At 41.8% G+C, this 15,000-nt stretch overlaps 1 protein-coding gene across 2 annotated transcripts in view; it reads right to left on the bottom strand.

The window, feature by feature from the left end:
* The window catches only part of LOC137650094 (PX domain-containing protein kinase-like protein), a 793,620-nt gene that overhangs the window by 206,129 nt on the left and 572,491 nt on the right, over positions 1 to 15,000 (bottom strand). For both annotated transcript variants that reach the window (XM_068383187.1, XM_068383188.1), the window contains exon 9: positions 14,809 to 14,922. In XM_068383187.1, coding sequence (XP_068239288.1) covers positions 14,809 to 14,922 — 114 coding nt within the window. The remainder of the gene's footprint in view (positions 1 to 14,808; positions 14,923 to 15,000) is intronic.

The following is a 15,000-nucleotide window of genomic DNA, read 5'->3' as shown; positions in this document are numbered from 1 at the left end:
TAGAAAACTTTAAATAATATGGGAGTTATGGAAATTGGGCGGTAATCAGTTGAACCTGAGCTACCGCAAACACATTTACATAAGGAATAACATTACCAATTCTCCAACAAGTGCTAAAAGCTCCTCTTCTTGCTAACTTGCACTACATAACAGATAACTTTGGAGGTAGGGAATCTGCAGTCTTTATAAAAAACAAAGGAAAAATACCATTTGGGTCTACACCTCCATAAGCATCAAGGTCCATCAACAGAGCATTAATTTCACGAGATCGAAAAGCCAAACTATAGTCCATTTCTTTTAGCGATGCATATTTGCACCGACTCGCAGCGGTGCCCTTTTAGCTCGGAAAAGTTTCCGGATCGCTGATAGGTTGGACAAGATAATTCTAACCAACCAGCGATCCGGAAACTTTTCTGAGCTACAAGGGCACCGCCGCGAGCCGGTGCAAATATGCATCGCTAAAAGAAATGGACTATAGTTAGTTTAGCCTCGGGAAAACAAGGTTGAGGAAATTCAAGGTTTTCATTACTCTGTTTACTGTCAAAAACATCAGCCAAAAGGGTTGCCTTTTCCTTTGGACAGTGAGTGACTGAGCCAATTGGTTTAAGTATAGGAGGAACTGTTACATCTACACCAAAGATTGCAGATTTAAGGGTAGATCACCATTTATGTTCCTGAGTTGTACAAGAAAGCTTTTCTTTCATGATTATATTGTATTCCTTTTCAGTTGAGCCATAAACTCTCTGAGCAAAAGCCCTAAACTGAATATAGTTATTCCAGGTCAAAACTGTTCTGTTACCCTTCCATAGATGATAGGCCTCCTTCTCCAAATAAGCACGTCTACAATCATCATTGAACCTTAGCACACGAGAAGGGATACGCTTATCAATTATATATATATATATATATATATATATATATATATATATATATATATGTATATATATATACAGTCAAGCCTCGGTTTTAGAACATCTCAGGTCTCGAACAAATCGGAGTTCGAACAAAAGGTTTGAGTCTTTTTTGCTTCAGATGCCGAACAAATTTTCGGAACTTGAACACACCCAAGATGAGCAGAGATAACCCTGGCGACGTAGCTCGGATGCTGACTTACGCTTTCTCGCGCAATCTTTGGTATTCAACCGTTCCAAGCAGACGTGTTTGTTGTGGTTTACGAAAATATATACTGTATTTTGTGTTTTGTTTGTTGTTTTCTGTTGAAGATTGCCTGGCCCTTTTGGCCAGACACGGGCTTTTGAAATCTTGCAGCCCGTAGGTGTTTGAGTAGGATATATTGGGATAGGTAGTTGGGTAGGGGATATTCTGCAACATTTATTTTAGGATATTGGGATAGGTTTTGGGTGGTGATGGGATGTTTAAAAAGGAGTGATTGACTGTGGAATATCATCCTATGAGCCCACTGGCTCCAGTCTGAGTTAGAAAGAAAGAGTTATAGTAGCAAGTCCCGATAAGTAGGAGAACTCGGGAAGGTGTTGAGAGTTTGTAGTCATAGAAGTTGATATAGGTGAAGTGAAAAACTTCATAGTGGTTTAAGCTTAAGTGTAAGATAGAGGGATAGTGTGAGATTTCAGCTGAGTAGGAAAGAGCTGAAGAGGAGTTGTAGCGGTTTTAGTAGTAGAGATAGGGTGGAATATAAATTTCCTGTACCTGTAAATGATGACAAAATAAAAAAAAAGATGAAAAAAAACGTTAAAATAAAGATTATTTGTGAGACAAACAAAGGGAGATGAAGGTGTAGATGGCAACACAGGCCGCAGTGCGACAACGGGTTGCCATCTGAAGGGAGAAAAATGTGTTGGAGGTCAAAAAGACCACCCCCGATCCCTGCCCCACCCCCTGACTGACAACACAGGCCGCTGTGTGACAACCGGCTGTCAGCCGAGAGGAGGGGAAGATGTGCTGGAAGTCAAAAAGGACCGCAGACGACCCCGGCCACACCCCCAGACAGGCAACACAGGCCGCTTGTGCGACAACAGGCTGCCAGCCTAGAGGAGAGAAAGATAAGGCCGCAGCCGCCAGCAATCCCCCAGCTCCCAGCACAGAATTGTAGAGAGGATAAGGTTTCTCTTTTAATTGCCGCTTAGATTTTACGTTGACTTTGTTGCAACGTTATCTCGGTGGAGGGTAACTCCGGAGAAAGGCTGAGAGGATATTGTGATTGTCAATGATATGCTTGACAATTTCTGTTGCAGTAGCAGGAGTATTGGGATTAAGATCCTGCCGAAGTATGCTTGTTTCCTGACATTGCTGTAGATAGTGCTGTAAAGGTTCTTCTGTGTCCTGATTACAGTACTTGCATGGTCTAATTGGTCTATGCTGTGCTGAGGGGTCTTGGCCATTATCTAAGATGATCTGCCAGTTGCATAGATATCCCAGTCGCAGTCTGCAAATAATTACTGCGTCCTGGAGAGGTGTTTGTCTTGCAATTGGGTGTGGTAGTATGTTTGTAGCTTCAATGTACCACTTTGCAGATCTTGAGCCATCAAGGAAGGCTCTTCTAACTTCACTAGTCTTTTGAATGTTGCAGTAGGTAGCCATTTTATTTTGAATGGTTTTTAATGACTGTTGCAAAGTAATGCTGATAGTTTGGCACATTAAGGCCGATTTAGCTAGGTAGTCGGCCTCGTCGTTGCCAGAGATTCCTGTATGACTTGGTATCCAATTCAAGGTGACTTGCCTGTTGTTTCTTTGGTGGAGCAGGGGTAAGAATTTAATTGCAGTGATGAGGTGCACATTCTCTGTACGTTCCTTATTGCTGAGGGCCATCATGGCTCCTCTGGAATCTGTATGGATCGTTGTGTTCCCATTTTGTTGATTGGCAGAGTGTTCTAGGGCTTTTGCAATGGCCACTAGTTCAGTTTGCAATGTGGAGGCATGGTTGGAAAGTCTCCAGTTTGCTTTATATCCTGATGTAGAGATAACTGCAGCCGCGGCTGCAGGGATTGCACGGTCAACTGATCCATCTGTGTAGTAGGTATGAGGCCCAGGAGTGTTCCTGATTGCATTTTTTTGCAGCTGCATTGAGTTGCTCTGGCGTGTAGAGAGCCTTGCTTGCTGCTGGTAGGATAGTGAAGTTGTATTTGATGGGATCACATGCCCAGGGAGCAGGAGGGATGTAGCCCTCATACATTTGTTGTCCCTTGATTTTGTGAGCCTCGTTTTGCATCTGCATTCTTCTGAGTGTATCCAGTAGTTTCTTTGCATGGGAGCTGGGCGGATCTAGTTCTTCAGCAAGAGGTAGAAGCCTTTTTATTTTATCATTGAATGGGCTTTTTCTGTCTGCGAAGATTGACTTGAATATGATGCTGCTATTCCTATGTCAATTCTGGCTGACAGGGAGATTAGGTTAGTTTCTGCTCTGAGTAGGCAGAGTCTTGTCCACATTGGAGAGCCACTGATGAGTCTCATGGCATTGTTTTGGACTACTTCTAATGATGCTTTTTGAGTGTCGGTCAATGCAGTAAGTGTGGGTGCTGCATAATCAATGTGGGATCGAATTGCTTGTAGGTAAAACAGCCTTAGGAGGTTGTTAGATACTCCTTGTTTAAGGGAGGTCATGCATTTCATGGCTGATAGACGGATTTTTGTATTCTCTCTGAGGTAGGTTACTTCATTAGCTGCTGACAGGGTTTTGCTAATGATTACCCCGAGGTACATGAATTGACTCACCCATTCGATGTTCTCACCTCTCAGTGTGAAGTTTTGAGGGTTTTGCGAGCGTTTTATAGCCATTGCTTTGGTTTTGTTGGTATTGATCTTTAAGCCAAGATCATTGCATTTGGCTTGGATCATGTCAAGGGCTTTTTGCGTGATATTTCTGGCATGAGCTTTGTTTGGGCATACTATGCATATGTCATCTGCATATATGAATATCTCCACTCCTTTTGGGAGTTTTAGAGTGGCTAAGTTCTCCATCAGTAGACTGAACAGGTAGGGGCTGAGTATGCCTCCTTGTGGTGTTCCGTTTTCTAAGGGGATGAAGTCAATGGTTTTTCCTTGGAAAGTGACTCTGGCCTCTCGATTTTGTGTGTAGTTTCGAGTCCAGGCAAGTAAGTGTCCTTTCACTCTTTTTTCAACAAGTGTGAAGAGTATAGTTGGTGAGCTAGCTAGCTCAAAGGCTTTCTCGAGATCAAGGAATATGACAAAAGCTTTTTTGTCGTTAATTGTAGAGAGGACATCTGTGATGCATTCTTGAGTGTCTATGCCATTTCTGTAGGCATATAGCGATGATGTAGTTGGCCTATTTTCCACTGCACTCTATTAAGTACCATTCTCTCAGCTACTTTCTCTAAGCAGCTTATCAAAGCTATAGGTCTGTAGGTATTTGGCTCCTTAGGTTTTGGAATAGGTTTGGTGTCCTACTGGTTCCATGTGGTTGGACGTAGTCTTTCCGTATGGGTCCTGTTTATCAGGTGCAGGTAGACCAATTTGGCATGGTTTCCCATGTTCCTCAGCATGCTGTATGTGATGAGATTGGCTCAGGGGCAGTGTCCTTCCTGCCTTTTGATAGGGCCGTATTTAGTTCTTCCATGGTATAGGGGTGATCAGTGTCATCTACCATGTTGCAGGCGGCTTCTATGATGTTGTTCCTGATTGGGAGCAGAGTTCTCTGCCTGTTGATGGTTGGCAGAGGTAGATTGATGCTTTTTGCTCTGTCCGCAAAGTTGTTAGCAATCCTCTTGGCTTCAGCTAATGGATCTGGGTGTGTAACTCTGGGTGTGTTATATTTCCCAGAGACTTTGTTAAACCAGCCCCATATTTTGGCTAGGGATGTGCTGAAGTTGACCTCGTTGCACCATGAGTACCATTTGTCTAGTTTTACTTCCAGTGATACTTGTACAGAATGCTTGATGATTTCTACAAGTAGATTATGTAGTTCATCTGTTCTGTGTGTTCTGAGAAGTTTCCTGGTCCTGTTTATTCTAGCATTCATTTCTTTGATGCAGCTGTTATAGTACCAGGCATCAGCATGTTTCTTCTCAGAGTACTTTTTTTGTGGCATGGATACACTGGCTGCTATCTCTAGTTGTTTGCTGATGTCGGTAGATAGGGTGGAGATATCATTATGCGGGTGTTTGATATATTCCAGAGCCCACTCTGTCATGGCTGTTTTGAATTTTTCCCAGTTAGCAAACTCTGGGTTCCACCTTTTTGGGGGCGGAGGAGGAGGTGGGTATTTCTGCAATTCGAGTGTTACTTCAATGGCAAAGTGATCACTGATTAGTACAGGATGTGGTTGCCATTTAGCTCCTCTTTGTATGGCACTGGATAAGAAGGTAAGATCTAGATGACCTCCTTTTAGATGGGTGGCTTCTGTGACGTTGTTGAGCAGTGCTACATCAGGATATTCTTGCAGTAGGGCATGCAAGTGTCTGCCAGTTTGATTTGTTTCTGATATTGAGTTCAGGAACTGATGATGAGCATTAAAGTCACCTGCAATAATTGAGTCTTCGTTGGAGGATTCTGCAAAGAGTGCCTCGGCATCGATATTTTTTACTGGGGATTTGTATATGTTGTGGACTGTTAGCATTGTGGCTAGGAGAGATATCTGGATACTTAGCGTCTCTGCCTCGGTTCCACAGTCTATGCTTGGTAGTAGTTTGGAGGGGATGCTGCTTTTAATGAGGGTAGTCAGTCCTCTTGTCGTTGGTGATTGATACGTTGCGTATACTTTGTATCCTAAGAACGTGAATGGTATGTTCTCATTAAGCAGAGTTTCTTGCAGTATGATAATGTCAGGGTTTTGCACTGAGGTTTGAGATTGAAGAAATGCAAGCTTGTTTCGTAGTCCACCAATATTCCATTGGAGCACTTTTACCTGAGTGTTTTGGTTGTTGCAAGTGGTTGTATGAGGTCCATTTGCAGTAGGAACTATGAAGGGAATTGAGCTCCTAGTTCCTTGGCGGCGTTGTCAAACACGAAGTCATCCAATGACTCCTGAGTGAATTTGATTTTGCGGGATCGCAAGAAGTTACGAAGGATGTTGCTGATGGCTGCCAGCAGAGCATCCATGGGACAAGCAGAGAGGTCGTACTCACTGCTGTCTATGTTCAAAGGATGTTTGGAGGGGCGTGAGGCGCTAGATTTGCTTGTGGCGGTGGAAGGTAGGTTGGGAAATTCCTTTAGGGAGTGGGAAATGTTAGGTGTGTGAGTGGTCGGTGCAGAGGAGGATGGGTTGGGTTCTGGTTGTTTTGGCTGGGTGACATTAGGAGAATTGGTTGGAGAGGTAAGTTTTAAAGGTGAGGGAGTGCGGGGAGTATGGGTTGAGGATCTTTTTTCTTTGGAAGGTTTAGGAGGAGGGTTTGGTGGAGAGGAAGGTTCAGGAATGGCATGTCTGGAAGGGTTAGGATTTTGTTGGGAGGTGTGGTTGGAAGGTGTAGGGTTTTGTTTAGTTGGAGGTGGCTGCATTCGACGCTGTTGACGTGGATGGAGGTTGTAGTGGCGGTCTGCTATTCTCTGAAGTCTGTAGGGGCATCTATCATGCCAAGTATGATGGGATCCTCCACAGTTAGGGCAGCGGGCGATGGTTTTGTGCCCTGCTTTGTGCCTGGCAATACAGTAGGCAGTAGGGTGCTGTCTGCTGCTGCAAACCCCACAGATCTCCAGACCTGTGCAGCGGGATTTATGGTGTCCAAACTTTTGACACCGGAAGCATCGAAGTGGCTCCTTGAAGTACTCTTTGGTGCAGAAGGTGCCCCAAAGGCCGAAGGATAGGTGAGGAGGGCGAGCTCCCTTGTGGACAGCCTCCAATTTGTGGGATCTACTTCCGGCTTTTCCCTCACATCTCTTGACAGTGATGATGGAGGGATGTTGGAGCACTAGTGGAAGGTGGAAGGAAAATTAGTTGTAGCAAAAGAGTGGGGGAATAGAGTAGGTGGATGTAAAATGGAGGTAGTGAGGATTGAAGAGCTAATAAAACCGGGGGTAAAAAGTAAATATCAGGAAAGGTTGAAAATGGCATATGACGAGGTGAGAGTAAGAGAAACTGGTAATTTAGAGGAAGAGTGGAAGTTAGTAAAAGAAAATTGGTCATGTTGAGGTGAGGATTGCTAGCTTCCATGGCAACTATGGCAGCATAGGATGTTATGCTGGGTCCTGGAGTAAGCCTAAACTTGGAGTCTCCAGTTGCTGCTGTTTGCGAAGGTGGGTCTTGAGAGGGGGTATTCTCAGTCTCAGCTCCTTCTTAGGTCGCTGGTAGGTGGTCCGGGGTCTGCACGGGGTGGTCCCTTGAAGTTCCAGGGACTGGTTCCGTTGCAGGTGATTGAGGGAGCTTTGCATGGCTCCTCAAAGTAAGGCCTCTAGGTTTCTTGATCCTGCCCCTCTCCACTCTTGTTCGAGGGGAAGAGGTGGGGATAGGGGATGAACCCCTTTCTGCCATTGCAGAACGCGATGGTGGTCTTCAGCTGTCGAACGATGTATACTGCAGGTGTCGTCTCAATGAAGAAATAAAAGAAAACTAAAATCAAGACTAAGTTAAGTCTTGAAAATCGCGAACACTGAAATAACTCTACGGGAAATGCAGTGAAAATTTCAGTTACTCGCTGGTTAAAGTCGATCCTTTAACTAGCTTGTTAGTGAAGAGGATGAATTGTGTTTTGTGTCGTGTATTAACCCCTAATCATGCCTCCAAAGATAACAAGTGCAAGTAGTAAAGCGGGTGGTGATGAAAAGAGGAAAGTAATGCGCAAAACTATTGAGTTTAAGAAAGGATTAATAGAGAAATATGAGTCGGGTGTGAGTGTGTCTGATTCAGCTAAGGAGTTTGGCATGGCAAAATCAACAATAAGCACCAGGAAGGATGCCCCCAACTGCTGTTATCAATGATAAGTGTATGCTTTTAATGATGTTGTCATTAGCCACTTTCGTAAAGTTCTTAAAAGAAGGCAGAAACAACTTACACAAGATAAGTTCTTTACAAAAAGGAAAGAACACCCTGTAGCAGAGTCTTCCCAATCGAAGAGATTTGCTAGAGAGACAACACCCACAGCTAATTTACCTGATGTTTTTATGGAATGGGGTTCTCCTTTCAAGCAATAAACTTCCTCCCTCCCTCTCCTTCTCTCCGACAACCACGTACAACCATCAGGAGGACATGGATCGAGACCATAAAACCAATTTTGACATAGGAAAAATCTATTTTTGGGTGAGATAACTATGTTGTCCTGATGGCAAGCTCGTTAGTTTTCCATCCCCTCCCATTTCTCAGTGTGGGACCTCACGTCATGTGATGCCTGCTCCTGGAATGGTTCAACAGGAAATGTGTTAATTCTGGCACATTGAGATCGGGAGTTGTAACGGCTCTCCTTCCCAAGTATCCTAACGTAACCTTTCCTTCGGGACAAGCTTAACTCTATTCGGTGACGGATAACCATGGCTTGTTATTAATGCGTCCCTGATTTAAACAAGATATCTCTCGGGATATTTGCTCCGGAGGTTGGAACTCCGTTGATACCTTTAAGGTAATTTTTTCTGGTATATCATTTGCAGATATATCCCAAATAGAAGCTGCCAATGAGGAACTTCCAGCAGGATGACATGGCTATCTCACCCAAAAATAGATTTTTCCTATGTCAAAATCCATTTTATACATATATATATATATATATATATATATATATATATATATATATATATATATATATATATATATATATATATATATATATATATATATATATATAAATTAGAATAGCGCCAACGTTATCACTGCGTGTCAGAAGAGGCGACTAAAAGGGACGGGACGAGGGGGCTGGGAACCCCCTCTCCTGTATAAAATTCCTGCGAGACATCGACAAGGAGATGGAGCTGGGGGGAGAGTGACTGCTCCCCGCACTCTAGTTTTGTGGTGTTTGAATAGTGCGTGGATGTAGTACGATAGAGAGTAAAAGATGTGAGATTGGAAGTATGTTTAGAAGTAGAAGGATGGATGTATTGGCCTTGTGTGAGACAAAGATGAAAGGAAAAGGTGAAGTGATGTTTGGTGAAATGTCTGGTAGAGTGTCTGGGATTGAAAGGGGAAGAGCGAGAGAGGGTGTGGCGTTATTGCTGAGTGAATGGATGACAGGTAAGGTAGTGGAATGGAAGGAGATATCATCTAGGTTAATGTGGGTAAGGGTTAGGTTGGGTAGGGAATGTTGGGCGTTTGTCAGTGCGTATGGGCCAGGTAGTGAGAAAAGTGAAGAAGAGCGGAATGAGTTCTGTAATGAATTAACTAGGTGTGTAGAAGGACTGGGTAGAAGGAATTATGTAGTTGTTATGGGTGACTTAAATGCTAGAGTGGACGCTGGAGAGGTAGAAGGTGTCATTGGGAAGTATGGCGTACCAGGTGAAAATGAGAGTGGTGAGAGACTGGTAGACAAGTGTGTTGAACAAGAGATGGTAATAAGTGCTAGCTTCTTTAAAAAGAAAGATAAAAATAAGTATACATGGGTAAGAGTGGCAAATGGAAGAGTAGTAGAAAGGGCATTAATGGATTATGTGTTGATAACTAAAAGAATGTTTGGAAGATTGAAAGACGTGCACGTGTTTAGGGGTATGGCTAACGGTATGTCTGATCATTTTTTGGTGGAAGGAAAATTAGTTGTAGCAAAAGAGTTGGGGAATAGAGTAGGTGGATGTAAAAGGGAGGTAGTGAGGATTGAAGAGCTAATAAAACCGGGGGTAAAAAGTAAATATCAGGAAAGGTTGAAAATGGCATATGACGAGGTGAGAGTAAGAGAAACTGGTAATTTAGAGGAGGAGTGGAAGTTAGTAAAAGAAAATTTTGTTGGGATTGCAAGTGATGTATGTGGCAAGAAGGTTGTTGGAGGCAGCATGAGGAAGGGCAGTGAATGGTGGAATGAAGGAGTGAAGGTAAAAGTGTTAGAGAAAAAGAGGGCTTTTGAAGAATGGCTGCAGAGTAATAGTATAGAGAAGTATGAAAAATATAGAGAGAAAAATGTGGAAGTAAAGCGCAAGGTACGTGAGGCAAAGAGGGCAGCTGACCTGAGGTGGGGTCAGGGATTGGGTCAGTCATATGAAGAGAATAAGAAGAAGTTTTGGAAAGAAGTGAAGAGAGTAAGGAAGGCTGGCGCAAGAATTGAAGAGACAGTGAAAGATGGAAATGGAAGGTTGTTAAAAGGAGAGGAGGCAAGGAAAAGGTGGGCGGAATATTTTGAAAGTTTGCCGAATGTTAAGAATAATAGGGAGGCAGATATAATTGCTGTTCCAGGTGTTGAGGTGCCAGTGATGGGAGATGAGAATGAGAGAGAGATTACAATAGATGAAGTGAGGAGAGCACTAGAAAAGCATCTGGTATGGATGGTGTGAAAGCTGAGATGTTGAAGGAAGGGGGTGTGACTGTACTTGAATGGTTGGTGAGATTGTTTAATATGTGTTTTGTGTTGTCAATGGTACCAGTAGATTGGGTTTGTGCATGTATTGTACCACTATATAAGGGTAAGGGAGATGTGCATGAGTGTTGTAATTCAAGAGGTATTAGTTTGTTGAGTGTAGTTGGAAAAGTGTATGGTAGAGTATTGATTAATAGGATTAAGGATAAAACAGAGAATGCAATCTTGGAAGTACAGGGTGGTTTTAGAAGAGGTAGGGGTTGTATGAATCAGATTTTTACAGTTAGGCAGATATGCGAGAAATATTTAGCAAAAGGTAAGGAGGTGTATGTTGCGTTTATGGATCTGGAGAAAGCATATGATAGAGTTGATAGGGAAGCAATGTGGAATGTGATGAGGTTATATGGAGTTGGTGGAAGGTTGTTGCAAGCAGTGAAAAGTTTCTACAAAGGTAGTAAAGCATGTGTTAGAATAGGAAATGAAGTGAGTGATTGGTTTCCGGTGAGAGTGGGGCTGAGACAGGGATGTGTGATGTCGCCGTGGTTGTTTAACTTGTATGTTGATGGAGTGGTGAGAGAGGTGAATGCTCGAGTGCTTGGACGAGGATTAAAACTGGTAGACGAGAATGACCATGAATGGGAGGTAAATCAGTTGTTGTTTGCAGATGATACTGTACTGGTTGCAGACACAGAAGAGAAGCTTGACCGACTAGTGACAGAATTTGGAAGGGTGTGTGAGAGAAGGAAGTTGAGAGTTAATGTGGGTAAGAGTAAGGTTATGAGATGTACGAGAAGGGAAGGTGGTGCAAGGTTGAATGTCATGTTGAATGGAGAGTTACTTGAGGAGGTGGATCACTTTAAGTACTTGGGGTCTATTGTTGCAGCAAATGGTGGAGTGGAAGCAGATGTACATCAGAGAGTGAATGAAGGTTGCAAAGTGTTGGGGGCAGTTAAGGGAGTAGTAAAAAATAGAGGGTTGGGCATGAATGTAAAGAGAGTTCTATATGAGAAAGTGATTGTACCAACTGTGATGTATGGATCGGAGTTGTGGGGAATGAAAGTGATGGAGAGACAGAAATTGAATGTGTTTGAGATGAAGTGTCTAAGGAGTATGGCTGGTGTATCTCGAGTAGATAGGGTTAGGAACGAAGTGGTGAGGGAGAGAACGGGTGTAAGAAATGAGTTAGCAGCCAGAGTGGATATGAATGTGTTGAGGTGGTTTGGCCATGTTGAGAGAATGGAAAATGGTTGTCTGCTAAAGAAGGTGATGAATGCAAGAGTTGATGGGAGAAGTACAAGAGGAAGGCCAAGGTTTGGGTGGATGGATGGTGTGAAGAAAGCTCTGGGTGATAGGAGGATAGATGTGAGAGAGGCAAGAGAGTGTGCTATAAATAGAAATGAATGGCGAGCGATTGTGACGCAGTTCCAGTAGGCCCTGCTGCTTCCTCCGGTGCCTTAGATGATCGCGGAGGTAGCAGCAGTAGGGGAGTCAGCATTATGAAGCTTCATCTGTGGTGGAAATGCGGGAGGTTGGGCTGTGGCACCCTAGCAGTACCAGCTGAACTCGGTTGAGTCCCTGATTAGGCTGAAGGAACATAGAGAGTAGAGGTCCCCTTTTTGTTTTGTTTCATTGTTGGTGTCGGCTAACCCCCAAAATTGGGGGAAGTGCCTTGGTATATGGATGGATGGATATATATATATATATATATATATATATATATATATATATATATATATATATATATATATATATATATATATATATAAATTTCTACCTCATACTTGGGATCGAACGCTGGCCCCTTCTAATGAAAGGCCAGGTCGAAACCAACCATGCCACGAGAGGCCATAAAAGAAATCAGAACCTAACGGCTAATCAGCTGTTCTAGGATTTACCTAGGATTAGCCGTTAGGTTCCGATTTCTTTTATGGCCTCTCGAGGCATGGTTGGTTTCGACCTGGCCTTTCATTAGAAGGGGCCAGCGTTCGATCCCAAGTATGAGGTAAAAATTTATTTGTATTTGAACACGATGTTGTGTTGATATTTATCCATATATATATATATATATATATATATATATATATATATATATATATATATATATATATATACATAATATAATATAATATAGATAGATAAATATACAGTAAAGGGTAAAAAAGGTAAAGCACACAGCTCCTCAGTTGTCAGATGCTTGTCAAACTCGGTTAAAAAATCTTTGCTGTTATCACTGTCCTCCTCTGACCCCATTGTCATGCCCCAAAACACAATTTCATCTTTATAGATATATATATATATATATATATATATATATATATATATATATATATATATATATATATATATATATATATAATATAATATAGATAGATAAATATACAGTAAAGGGTAAAAAAGGTAAAGCACACAGCTCCTCAGTTGTCAGATGCTTGTCAAACTCAGCTAAAAAATCTTTGCCGTTATCACTGTCCTCCTCTGACCCCATTGTCATGCCCCAAAACACAATTTCATCTTTAACTGCCTCCTCCTGGATGGGTTCGAATCCCTCGAAATAGCGCTCAAGTGATACATTCAGGCCCGTTTCCTCCAAACAGAACTGTGGGTTCTGTTGGGTAGTGATCCCTTCCTAGGCTTCATCAATCATATTGAGGCAGCTGACAATGTTGAAATGTTCTTTCTAAAACTCTTGTAGGGTGAGGTTGGTCCCTTCAAAGACCTTGAAGCATCACTGAAATATTGCATTTGTGTAAAGCTTCTTGAATTTGAGATCACCTGCTGATCCCCAGGTTGGAGTGTTGGAGTAGTGTTGAGAGGCAGGAAGTTGATCCTAATTAATTTTAACTCCTCCACCAGGTTGTCACGAATGACTGGAGGAAGGGTAGGAACATTTTTCATAAGCAACAAGTTGGAGGTTTTTCTGCCTGAGGTACATTCTGACCTCAGTACCAAAATGCTCATTGATCCATTCCACAAACAAAATGTGAGTAACCCAAGCGTTGATGCTTGACCTCTACTTAATGTTCAATTGATTTTTATGCACCCTGTACTTTTTAAGACTAATAGATTCTCCGTGTGTTACACCAGGAGAGATATTCAGATTTGGAATTCTAGTCAATCTTAAGAAATTGCCTTTCTTTCCAATTCAGTTCATTATCTATTGGGTATGAAGATTTCGTCACATTCTTTCTTGGCTTTGCTCTCAGAGAAAAGCATCAATGCCCTCCTCACTATACTAAAAAAGTCACACAAAATCTTAGAACAAAAATGGATAGAGTTTCTAGGGATCACATAATCCTTTAATATATTAATTCCTCATGATTGGTTGGGAATAATATCACTTTAGTTCCATCGGTACATGAGTTGGGACACAGTCACAATTCCAAAGAAATTACTCATATCATCCTGCCTAGTTATAGACATAATTTTGATTTGGTAGGACTGCATGAAAGAGCTCTCACAAGGTGTTAGCCTAAAAAAAACTATCCCAGATTTATTACCATTTTGTGATGCATCCATTAAAGACTAGGGCTGTGGAATGAACTTAAATTATAAATGCACATCAATTACCTTGAGTTGTTGGCAGTATTCAAGACTCAACTGGCAGAGGAGCTACAAACAGGGAAGATAATGCCCTTCATGCAAACAGTTACATCTGCCAACAGGTTGGTTTGAAGTTTGACTTGCTTACACTTCCAAACAGGGTGATACAAAGTCAGACTTGCTTACAACTGCAAACAAGAAGTTACTATGACACGAGTCTTATTCAAAAGAAAAGCAGAAAATTAAAATAGTCAGTTGAAGTAAGTCTGTGTTATCTGGCAGCTAAAAACAAAGTGCGGGCTCAGTTGCCAGTCAGGTGGCCATGGCTTCCCCGCCACCTCTTTAAAGTTTTAACAGCAGTAGCCATCTTCGCTGAAGCATACTCCTATTAACGAACGATAGTTTGTATTCGTGTAGAAACAAATGTTCTTTTGCTCACTGGAATTGCAGTATCTAGATGATTCAATGCCCATGATTAATGGAACTGTAATGGAGCAAATGATAAAATGAATAATTTATCAATACTTTTAAAAGGATATATTGTACAAGAGTACAATAGTAGCAGGGGGTAAAGCTGTCACAACTACAGTGAATATATGCAGAAATCATACAAATTTTACCCTTTGCTACCTTAGTACTTTTGAAACGCCCTCTGTACTGTACATTTTATGAATCTGGATTAATACATTTTTCAAAGAAGCTACTGGATTTGTATATTTCAAGAAACTAGATTAATCCATTTTTCAAACAAGCTGATGGATTGAATCCTGAAAAACAAACAATCTAACAATTTAATCAAAGGCAGCTACAAAACAAATCTTAAAAAAACACATAAGGTCATAAGTAGGGTAAAACCAAAAATTATTTTCTGCCCTCAATAAACCAAATGTATGAAAATTAATATGGATTTACTTACTTTTTTTTGATCTGCTGCTAATCTTGTAAATAAAGTTTCATGCATTGATGCAATAGCTTGCTTTACTGAGGAAGGCAGGCGAAGACTTGGTTTCTCATAACTATGGAGAGGAATCTGGGAAAAGGAAAAAGGGGAATCATAAACTTGCTGCTAATAATAGCACAATAACCAAGATATAACTTTAGCGGAAAT

This window comes from Palaemon carinicauda, chromosome 11 (genome assembly GCF_036898095.1).
Source record: "Palaemon carinicauda isolate YSFRI2023 chromosome 11, ASM3689809v2, whole genome shotgun sequence".
Taxonomy (NCBI): Eukaryota; Metazoa; Arthropoda; class Malacostraca; order Decapoda; family Palaemonidae; genus Palaemon; species Palaemon carinicauda.
This window is presented reverse-complemented; position numbering and strand designations above follow the sequence as displayed.